Raw genomic sequence first — 11,801 nt, 5'->3', positions numbered from 1 at the left:
TTCCCTTCCCTTCCCTTCCCTTCCCTTCCCCTTCCCTTCCCTTTTTTTCTTCTTTCCTTTCCTTTCCTTTCCTTTCCTTTCCTTTCCTTTCCTTTCCTTTCCTTTCCTTTCCTTTCCTTTCCTTTCCTTTCCTTTCCTTTCCTTTCCTTTCCTTTCCTTTCCTTTCCTTTCCTTTCCTTTCCTTTCCTTTCCTTTCCTTTCCTTCCCTTTCCTTTCCTTTCCTTTCCCCCCAGTATTGTTTTTCCGTTCTCCTTCTCACTGCAGTCTTGATTTTGTTTCTTGTCCCTTAAGTATGTTTCCAATGTGTTGCTGAAACATTTTCCCTTTCAATCCTAAAAAAGGAGCTGTCACTGGTGAAGATCAGAGCTTATCCCTGAGCCCAGGAGCTGTCACCTTAGTCTTCCAATCGGACAAGGACGACTTCATTTCTCATGTAAATGCATTTGTCAGGTTTGCGTATTGTTTTTTCAGGAATGGAAAGTGTGTATAGAATGGATTTAAAATCAATTTTAAATGTAAAACGTCAGGGCAAAAAAGTTCTAATTACAACCTCTGCACACAATTTGCCAGCTGTGGGACTAGGAGTTTTCTTATTTACTGTGTTTTGTTTAACGTGTCTGAAGTTTAATGGACAGCAATCAAGGCGTGCTAGAAATCTGAAAGCACTTTATGCTTTGTTCTCTCCGTCATTTTGGTATAACAAACTAGCTTATGTTTTAAACCCTCCATGAGGTTAGTGGTTTCCCTGAAGGTAACAAGTCCCTGTGTGCTACAGTAAGACAGTAACAAAACATGAAGTATAGAAGTTCATCCTGTCATTATTCAGCTTCTGCCTATGGACACACAACTACGCTTATTTAAAGCGGTATCACCTTGAAACCTAATCAGCATTTTAAAAAGGACTTTGTAGCAGTTATTGGCTTTTGTCCTGGAGGGCTGAGGTTTGTTTTGTTTTGTTTTACATTCAGCATTTCCGTTTCTAGCTTACATTCCCCTGTTGTTTTGCATGAGGAAAACATGCAACTTTAGAAAGTAGAACGGAAAGAGCTGCTTTTTAGTCTAACTTTTCAGTTTGTCGTAGGAGTTTTAAATGTGGTAGGAGTAAAACACCAGAAGTACTGCTGCCAAAGTTATATTCAAACTCGTCTTTCTTGGAGAAGCAGAAGAAGCCCAGGGAGAAATAAATTTGCAAACATGCTCTTCATGCTCTCCTTTCCCAAGATTTCTCTGAGATATAGCCCATCCTCTGTGGGTTTTGAGGTATATGGTTCCCAGGAGTGAAAAGGAGGGCCAAACATCTCTCCTCTTGGATCTCAACATGCCAGGGCTTTAGTGTACTGCCACTTACGGCTCCGCTTTTTCACCTGGAAAAAGCAACCGCATGATGTAGACTGAGGAGCCCTCACAAATTAACTTGCCATCACCAAGTGATGCCCAGAAAAGGTGTATTTAAAAGCTAGGCTCATTATAGAATCACAACAAACCCCTCATGACTGGTGCAGTAGACAGTGAGGTAGAGGGCGAGCCCTGGAAAGACAGAAGAAAAGTAGCAGTGAGTTCTGGGTACCTTTGTGTAGACGAAACAGAAAAACGCAGGCAGTGAAGTAATAGTGTTCCGTTACTAATGCCAGCAATAGATAATTGCAACAATTATCTATTAGATCATAGGTACTAATTAACAGAAAATTGCGCAACTCCGGAAATCAATAAATAACTGATTCCCCTCAGAGAATGTCTTCTACATTTTTATATTAAAAAGACTCCAGAGTTGTAATGGATTAAAATCCTACGGAAGGGAAAGAAATGGCATCAGCCACTAGTTCTGCAGAAGCGAAAAGTAATACTGATAGAGTTTAGATGGAAATTTTCACTTTGTGTGTTTAGTTTGGGGATTCTTTTTAAATCATTCATACCAGCGATTTAGTTCTTAAGGCTGTTTCTTTGAGATTAAGTGACAGGACTTCTGTTACTCTTTTCTTCTTGGAATGCTTCTTGATAGTCTTACGTCAACCAGAACTTCTGTCTCTGTTGCAGATGTGAACAATGACCGTAGCTAAGAAGCGCAAATCTTCAAAGCCTAAAAAGCCCTCTTCAAGGCGGTCTGGCAAATCCAAGAAACCAAGTACTAAAATACTGATGTCACGCACCGCCAACTGGGGCCGGATAGTGCCTGCAGAAGATTCAAGCCAAGTCTCTGTGGCCCAAGGACATGGAGGTGCTATTTACTGTAGATCATCTGAAAAATCTAAGGCTTTTGCCCCAAGAGATCTAAGTAAGTGTGCGTTTTATCCTGCCTCCATTGTCTTCAAAGCAAAAGTAGAAAATGCAGTTCTTACTTGTTGCACTGATAGAGAAGGGGACTACTGTGAACAAAGACTTCAAAAGCGAATCCCCTAAGGCAACTGAAGTGACTGATGTTACAGAAATTAATTTTGATATATTTACAGTCAACAGAGAAATATGGGGAGCTTTTTGTAATGCACAGATTCCTCCATGTCTTTTCTGTTTTGCAAAGAAAAGTGTTTGATTGTTGCTATTCACAGCTTCCATTTTTCACAGGTTTTTTGAATGATAACATTGCTCAGGAAAAGATCTGGTATCCGTAGGGGTACTGTCATTCCTAGTTCCTAGTTTTTACGTTTTTACCATATAATTTCAAGTCTAAGTTTGTGGTTTAAGTTATAATAAGGAAAAAAACAGTAGTTGAGTTAATCAGGTTAAAGATTATAGATGGAGAGGAACTTGGCATTAGGTGCTACAAACAGAATGGCAGTTAGCCTTGCCTTAGAAAAATTAAAATGGTTGACTAAAGTTGTTTTTTTTTTTTTTTTTTTTTTCCCCAAAACATTGTGTTGACCAGCCAATTTGAATTTGGTGGTATTAAAGCTGTCTGCAATAAGTTTTTCTGGTTTGGATTGTAGCTAGCTCCTCTAGGTGCTCCTGCAGAATAGTATTTTTTTAAATACCTTTCTTAGAAACAAACAAACAAGATCTCTTTTTAAATTTAACTTTCTTGCAGTCGTTAATGATGGAATTGCTCCGCCACAGAGCATTCTTTTTCCACCTGAGAAGATTTGTATGGATTGGCGAGAAACACAAAGTGTTGGAGTTGGCCTGTACAATCTTGGCAACACATGCTTTCTTAATGCTACTCTACAGTGTTTGACCTACACACCCCCACTTGCCAATTACATGCTTTCTCTTGAGCACAGCCAGTCATGTGAGTACTTTCTAACAGTATTTTGAATCTGTTGGATAGCTCTGAAGGTGAAAGAACAGCAGTGATTCTGTGAGATAAGCTTATTTGCCTGATTTTACCTGTAGAAGCTGGCTTTGAGCACTGTATTAGCAGTGGGCTCCGAATAGCATATGGAGTGCAATTAATGCACCATGGTTTATTTATTTAGTTATTTATTTGATTGTTTGTTTGTTTGTTTATTAAAGGATCATTTATTGCTTCATGGGAATAATGAAGTGCATTGGACAGTAATGCATTTAGTAGTAATTTTAGAGAGTAATACATTTTGCAGGCTGTGGAGTTCACATTCCTGTCAGCCTTTACAACTGCGACTTTGCAGTAGTCTTTTAGATTTCTCATCACAACATGCATTTGAATACAGGCTTAGTGGATATTTTTATTCTGTAAAGTTGTGTGAAATGAAATGTTACAAGACTGTTGGGACATTGGCATCTTGGGAGAATAGAATGTAGCAAGGAGAGTGGATATTGTATCTATAGTTTAAATTGTACTTAGATGTTTGTAGTTGTGGATATTTCGCTGGACTGGGATGCTTTGTTCTTTCACTCTTCAGGTCGTGAACAAGATTTTTGCATGATGTGCACGATGGAGACTCACATTAACCAGGCCCTGCGTTGCACTGTTGATGCCATCGAGCCTACGCATGTTATCAGTAATCTCAGTCGTAAGTGGCTTCAGATGTGTTTCTTTTCGATAGCTTGTAATCTTCAAATAATCATTTGATGTGTATAAGTGGTTTTAACACTCAAATGAAGAGAGATTTTAGAAATACAAGAACGATTTCATTTTTAAATGAGGTCAATACTATCATCTTCTTATTTAGGAATAGGACAACATTTCCGTTTTGGCAGTCAAGAAGACGCACACGAGTTCTTGCGCTATACTGTTGATGCTATGCAGGAAGCGTGCTTGAACGGAAGCACCGAGTAAGCATAAACAAGTTCACTTTCATACATTCTCTAGCACCTTCTAGTCCTTTATTTACTCTCAGAAATGATCTCTAGCACCTTTTAGTGCCTTATTTACTATCAGCAACGAAAGTCTACATCATCCTTGGTTTTCATCAAACTCTTTGAAGAGTTAACTCTGTGCCTTAAATCTTCTGAGGTCTGATTATAATTTATTTCCAGATTGGACAGATCTTCTCAAGCTACCACCATCATTCATCAAATATTTGGAGGATTTCTAAGATCGAGAGGTACTTGAAAAAATATTCCTGTCCTTAGAACTGATCTGTGTCTTTTGTCGGTAGTAAAGCAGTCTGTAGTTTGTCTAAAGTAGTATCTGTCAACAACTTGAATTTGGACAGTTAGTCTCCTTCACATAATGTTAAGCATTTATATTTTGTTTCCAGTGAAGTGCTTGAATTGCAAAGCAGTTTCGGATACGTATGAGGCATTTCTTGATATCACTTTGGATATAAAGGTAAGATGTTTTCTAAATATAATTCATGATGTTTAAGTACATGCATGACTTTGTAAATTAAACTTGTTTAACTTAAAAAAACAAACCACATATAATGTTAAAACATAAGAGCTTGGTGGTGCTAAGGAAGTGGATTGGACTTTGTCCTTCCGTGGAACCCATGTAAATAGTCTCCACATTTGCATTGGGTTTAAGGGGAAAGAATTCTCTTTCTGCAAAAATTATAATGCTGTCATACTTCTTTGTTGTTCTACCTGAATATACATCTAATTGTTAGACTGATGAATTTGTCCCCAGTATTGATGACAAAGCACATTATAGATGCTGTCTAGGCTACTGGAAAAGTATTTGTTCCAAAGTCAAATGCCTTCCAGGTGAGGTCAATGCTGAGCATGCTCTTTCTGCCTCCTTCTTCACAGTAGATCGCTTGAGTATGTTAGTAAGATTCTCTTATAAACTACTAGTATGTCTGTGGAATTCTGAATTACGGTGACTTTACGCTCTTCTTTCTCACTGCTCTAGGCGGTTTCATCTGTTAGCAGAGCTCTGGAACTCTTTGTGAAACCTGAAGAGCTGGATGGAGAGAATTGCTATAAATGTAGCGAGTAAGATTTTGACGTCAGTTTTCTATGTTGCATGACTCTGTTGGACTACCTCTAAACTTTGGATCTACTTACAAGTTTTGTGGAAGTTTATAAAAGACTTGGATTTTTGTTTCTTTGGAGGGGGGAAGTCTTGTTCATAGGCATTCCCTATGGGTTTGCAATTCTCTGGCTTGTATTTTGCCATCAGAATTCAAAAAGAGCTACTTTTGTTCTTTCTATTTATTAGCTCTCGACAGTACTTTTCTTGATGTAAACTGCCCAGTTTCCGTTGTTCTCTGGGCTAGTGGCTAATTTTCACTGCTTACACCGTAGGTCCTACCTTGGAGCGGGCAATGTGTCAAACTGAACTATTTTGTTTCAAAGGATGGCAGATGGTTTCAGTGTCTTTCCAGACAAGCTCAGTACATGAAGACTTCCTACTGTTAAATGTCTCCCTCCTGTAGAATGACCATGTGCTTCTGTTGTATTTTTGATGTTGATAGTCGACCTATGTTGGAGATTATTTGCAATTTCTAGTCCTGGGGACCAAGGCTCTCTCGTTCCGCTTTCAGTATTTGTATTTCCCTTGAAAGCTGAAAGAATGTATCCAGGACTGGAGTTCAAATAGCCACTTTTGTAGACCAAGAAATGGTACCTTGCCATCCAACCTGGTAATACCCTTTCGTGAGAGATTCCTGTTCCCCCTATGCTCTGAGTTGTTGGGAAAATTTACCTTCTTCTGTGTATTAACAAACCTGACACGCAGTGCGTGGGTTTATGAAAAGAAAAAAGACCAACCTATTATGCAAGTAAATATCATTCAAATAGCATAGGCATGCGTGAGACATTAAAACGAGTTTGTTTGGGGGGCGAAAAAAGAAGATGCCTTCAAACACTTATCTCTGCTTGTTTTTAAGGTGTAAAAAGATGGTTCCTGCGTCCAAGAGATTTACCATACACCGTTCTTCCAAGGTTCTCACAATATCACTGAAAAGATTTGCAGATTTCACAGGTGGAAAGATCAACAAGGTATATTTACCACTGTAATGCAACTATATCATTGTGTAATGGGACATCCCCCAAAGCTGAAAGTTGTTAATATTTTCAGACAATAATTGTAGACTAACGACTATGGCTTATTCTTTCTCTTAATATCAATAAAGTTCCCGCTTGACAAGAAGCATATGCTTTCCTCTGAGAAGGCTGATTCATCAGGAAACAGTTCTCTGCAACTTCTAGTCTTAACCGTTGTTTATGGGAAGACTTATTTGTAGTGAATCAAGAAATATATTCTAGAAATATATTCTAGAAATAAATTCTAGTCTGTGTTTTTTGGAAGTGTTTTTCTCCGGCTAGTCCACGAAGTACTCTGGGATAATTTTTCTATCTTCTTGGTGTCTCTTTAGGAGGTGAAATATCCGGAGTATTTGGACCTGAGAGCCTACATGTCGCAGTCAATGGGAGAACCACTGCTCTATGCCTTATACGCGGTGCTGGTACATCACGGTGTCAGCTGTCACTCAGGACACTATATATGCTATGTAAAGGTAGAAGTCAACAGCATTTCTAACAGGGTAAAGGTTGTGCTGGCAAACCAATTAAAGCATGACTAGCAGCTACTGTTTCTAGGGAAAAAGATTTCATTATATTTTTATTTGACATGTGTGTATTTTGTTCCTATCCGTGATTTCAATTGGAAAACGTGCAATTCACCTAAAGAAATCGTTGTCTTTATTTGCAGGCTGGTAATGGACTTTGGTATCAGATGAATGATGCTAAAGTAGTGCGTACTGACATTAAAAGAGTTCTTGGTCAGCAAGCTTACATACTTTTTTATATCAGGTAATAACAAATCTTAAAATGTGTTCAGAAGAGATTTACTTTCCTGTTATTGATATTTTTCTGTTTTGCAAGTGTTTTTCTTACTATCCCAGGAGAAGATTATTATTTGTCTAATTCAGTTCTGTCTAACCTGAAATTCTCTGTGTCGTTTATTATCTTTTGTTGCTTGGCCTTAAACTGCAGCACTTGTGTAAATTGCTATCTATGTGTTATCTGTAGCTGGCTAATTTAGAGAAGGAGAGAAATGAAGGTCATCTGTGGTGTAAGAATGAATTCTTGCTGTGCAAGTGATAGTCTTAGTAGGAAGACTGTTCTCTACTTTTCAGTCTGTAGTCTTGGCGAAGCCTTCTGTAGAGAAGGCTTCCATATCGTATGAGCTGTTCCTCTAAAATGATAGGATGGGATTTAATCCAAGAGTAGGCTGAAAGAAAAACTAAACTACGATCACTGCTCTTTTCTGAAGGCGCTATGATTTGACACTTGGAGAACGTGCGTTTTACTTGCCAGCACCATCTTATCCCTGTTCATTCCCTCCGGGTCAGCAGGGGGCTAATAGTAAGCAGGCTGGATTTATGGGACCACGACTTCTTCCTCATATGATTAAGGTAATTCAGGGAAGCGGGAGGGCAGATAACGGCACCAAACTGCTAGTGGGTTTGGGGTTTGGTGTGGGGTTTTTTGTTTGGTTTTCGGCATCTGAGTTTTGTTTTCCTTCCCACGCCGCAGCTTTCTTCACAGCCCTCATGCTACAGCCAGAGTCATTCAAACAGTGGTTACTGCTAAATTGTGCAGCCATGCGACTCCATTACTTTATAGCTCCAAGACAGCTTTCTAAAGCACAGAGAGCTACGCTCTTTGACTATTTAAGCAGAGTGTACTAATCCTCAAATCATTTAAAAGAGGACTTGTTTTTCCTATCATCGTCACTTTAGCTAAGACAGGGAAAACTCATTGTCTTATTCCTGAGCACCAGAACGATTACTTCAGGCTTTTCAGGGTATGTTCAAAGGGGAAAATAAATATATTTGGGAATAGCAGCAGGTAATGTTAAGTTGCTTGGCTGGTTTTCAAAGATGATGTTAATTTGATACCAATCTGCAGTAAACCAAAAGCAGGAATTGAATACGCTTATTGGACTTGCATTTATCCTTAAAGGGCAGTGTGTTTTTCTTTTTAGGTGTTAAGACCATTTGTAGAAACACTCAGTAGGAGAGTTTTGTGTTTCAAAATGTTACATGCAGTGTTTGCGTTAATCCATCTTGCAATTTCTTCTTTTTAAATACAGAATTCAAGCCGTTTAAATGGAAATGGATCCATAAAAGAGGACGCAAAGACCACTGGTATCACCCTAAAAAGGCCATCTTCAGCACCACCAATGGCCTGTGTTCAAAACCAGGCAATTACCAGGCCTTCAATGACTGATACGTCAAGAAAACAGAAGATCACCATCAGTATTCACAATAAATTGCCTGCTCGTCAGACTGTGTCACAGCCTGACTTTCTTAGCAGTGCTGTGGAGGATGAAGATCTCTACCAGGCTGTTCCTTCATCCACAATTACAAATTCGGTAATGCAAATGAAGCAAATGCAAACAAACAAAAAAGTTTCTGATGAAATTTTTGTGGAGCCAACAGTGAATGAAAATCCTAAACTCAGCTCTGATAACACAGTCCCTTATGGTGCAGAATCTTCAGGAAAATCTGAGGAGGAGTCAAAGGGCTTATTTCAAAGGAATTTGAAATGCAATGCAATGTCCTCTAATGGAATTTTGGTTGGAAAGGTAGTCCGTACATTGCAGCATTCCAATTCTTCCTGTCAGAATGCTGACAAAGGAAGATCCCAGCATGAGCTGCCAAAAAGAGATTCACTAAATGGTGCTATTAGGTTGGTTAATGAATCTAAAGAAAACGGACTGAAACTTGATGATTCCACTTGCCGAGTTGAACCTGTTAAACCTTCTGAGATGTTCTTTTCTAAAACAAATGGATTGCTTGAAACATAGATTTGCTCCATCGAGAATTTCTCACCTACGATGTATTCGGGAGTGTTTATTGTGTTCCTAATTCAGGTGAAATACTGAGAAAACACAGCACACATGTGATCGTAAGACTTTGTGGTATTATCCCCTTAGAATTTGCAGACCTGAGCTTATATTAGAACTTGTCAACTTAAGCTCAGCTGAGATAAAAATTCCTAAGTTTCATAAAGTAGATTTTGGGGGGTGAGTCGGGGTTATCTTTGAAGTGTAGATAATGCATACAACTCACAGCGGTCTTGCTTACCATTTAATGGAGAAATTCTGACAAGACTAGTCCTCAGTACTACTACAAATAGTATTTTTTTGTCTGCTGACTTGTGCGTTTTAATTGCAGATGCCTGGAGCTATGCCTTCAGTCAATCGAGAAGTCATCACGGAGTCCTTCACAGCCAGCCAGCTGAACAGCTTGTCAGAGGAAATGAGGTAAAATGAGCACAGTCTGATTAAGACAAGACTTTATGGGAGTTCGTTACAGTTTTATCTGTCTACTAATAGTATTTAATGGAAGGATTTAAATTAGTACAATTCCATACTGTGTGTCCAGTGTCACGAACAGAACTAATGATCAGCACTGAGCATATCACTCTGATGCAGGTTGGTGCCTCAAGGAGAACTTGTGTTCCTTTATAGAATGTTTTTCCATTTTTCTCCACTGTCTGGAGAAACACTGGCTGTTCCCCGCTCGCCCCTATGCCTTTTTTCTCAGAGCATCAGGTGGAAGGAGACAGATGCGTTTGCTTTTTTAGTGCAATGGCTTCAGAAGCAAGAGGGGAAAAAGCACTTTCTCTGGGAGCTGAAGAAGGTGTCCTAATCACAGGAGAGGTTTCTAAATGGCATATCTTTGCGAGCGTTCCTGTAGTCCGGAGGTTTTTGTTTGTTTGTTTGCCTTTGGAAGGTTTTACTCTTAATATTCACGTCCTTCAGCAGAAGTGAGAAATGGGTTTTTATTTTATGCAGTGTTGCGGAACCTCCGAAATCTCCTGGGAATGATGAATACCTCGCCCAGTACCAATGTGATGACCGTGGAGACAAGGAGAAAGCAAGAAGATCAAAAGAATGTGACCTCATTTCAAAAGAAAATGTTTTGTACGGCAAAGACTCTTCTGAGCCTGGTGAGAAATTGCGGCAAACTTCCTCTCTCAAGTCTGACACTGAATGTAGCTCTAACAATCTTTCTTCCTTAGCTATTGCAGATAGACGCCAAGATACAAAGGACAAGACTAAAACCACCGACAAAGAGCATTACCGAAGAAAGAGGGAACATGCTCCTAGTGAAGAGAAGGAGAGTCAAAAAGCAGGTCCTTCCAGCAAGAGGAGGTGTTCTCAGAGCGTGGAATTTGTTGAGCAAAAGAGTCACAAGCAGGAGTACTGGGAGGGAAGCAGGTACAGATCTTTCCCTCGTGAAAGAAACAGCCCTGAGAATGGCAGAAGAGCAGTCAAATATTCAAAGTACAGATCTGGCAGCGGAGGAAGATCAGAACAAGGTAGCAATAGGTACTACCGATCCAAAGGGGAAAGAAGTTGGAGCAGAGAAAGATACTATCGAGACGAAGCACGGAGATGGGAAAGATGTAGCTATTACAAGGATTACTATTCACCTCATGCGACAGGAGACAGTAGAGAGAGAAAGTTCTCTCACGGCGATGCAGCCTTTGACAGATTGACTGCAACTTACTACAGCAGGTCACATAAGCATTATCATTACAAAAGCGGATGGCCTCACGGTTCCCTCTTGAGAGAGGAAGATGTACGTCGCTTTAGCACACCCCGAGCAGACTTGCATCGTTGCTCGGTACCTCAGCAACATTCCAGAAGACATTCTCGTGAAAGACATGCGCTTCCACCTGTGTCAGCTCATTTGGAGAACTGTCGCCAGAAAAATGAAACAGAAGGAAACAGAAAAGGAAAATATACCCGTGCAGAAGGTAGTGAAAGTGAAATAGAAAGGAAAGACAGAAAGATAGAAAAGGAGCTTGTAGGTGGTGAAAAAAATGCAAAAATATCACAAGTTCTGGAAGAAAAAGAAGTCTAAGGATAAAGATGGAGAGAAGGATTCCAAGTAAGCAAGGATTCCAGCATACTCCGCATTTTTTATCCTAAGTCTTTTCTGGGTGCTTCTCATGTCTTCCTTTTTTTTTTTTTTTTTTTTTTTTTTTTTTTTCTGGTAGTTTCTAAGTTATTTAGATAGCATCAGCTGGCTGGGGATCATGTTGTTAGGTTGATCAGTGAAGACAGGAAAGCTCTTGCTGAATTGTGTCAGAGCACTAGCTTTGGACCACATAGTTTGAATCACATCCGTACACCATTCCAGATTAGGTTAAAAGATTTTTTCTGCTTGCACATATTCCAGAGCTAGCCGTTGTTAATGATCTGTGTACAAACCAGGACCTATGGTCCTTCAATCTGACGGCTTAAGTTTGCTGCATCTAAAGTAAGTTGCGTGTGCACAAAGCACCACAAAATAGCTGACATGCTGCAAATCATCACCTGTGGTAAAATAAATCAAGTTTCATATAGGCAACAAGTGCCACATCTTTTTTTCCCTTTTTAACTTGCATGTTTCTTTCAGACTTCATGATTTGTGTTTCTGTGCGCTTCACTTTGACAATGCCAATCGCAAGCGTAAGAAAAAGAAGAAAAAGGAGAAGAAAAA

The 11,801-nt window shown here is 39.5% G+C and overlaps 1 protein-coding gene across 1 annotated transcript; it reads left to right on the top strand.

Annotated features, from left to right (window-relative positions):
• Nucleotides 1-2,043: 2,043 nt before the first annotated feature.
• Nucleotides 2,044-9,112, top strand: LOC311216100 (ubiquitin carboxyl-terminal hydrolase 42-like; the record flags this gene model as incomplete). Its single annotated transcript, XM_084297647.1, has 12 exons — nucleotides 2,044-2,272; nucleotides 3,020-3,220; nucleotides 3,813-3,923; nucleotides 4,083-4,185; nucleotides 4,390-4,457; nucleotides 4,614-4,684; nucleotides 5,207-5,289; nucleotides 6,186-6,297; nucleotides 6,675-6,815; nucleotides 7,010-7,110; nucleotides 7,574-7,715; nucleotides 8,396-9,112. 12 exons carry the CDS (start codon nucleotides 2,044-2,046, stop codon nucleotides 9,110-9,112), a joined length of 2,079 nt encoding a protein of 692 aa, XP_084153773.1.
• Nucleotides 9,113-11,801: the final 2,689 nt, after the last annotated feature.

This window comes from Netta rufina (genome assembly GCF_964035555.1).
Source record: "Netta rufina genome assembly, chromosome: 18".
Lineage (NCBI taxonomy): Eukaryota > Metazoa > Chordata > Aves > Anseriformes > Anatidae > Netta > Netta rufina.
The sequence above is the reverse complement of the archived record's forward strand: the minus strand, read 5'-3'. Positions and strand labels throughout refer to the sequence as shown.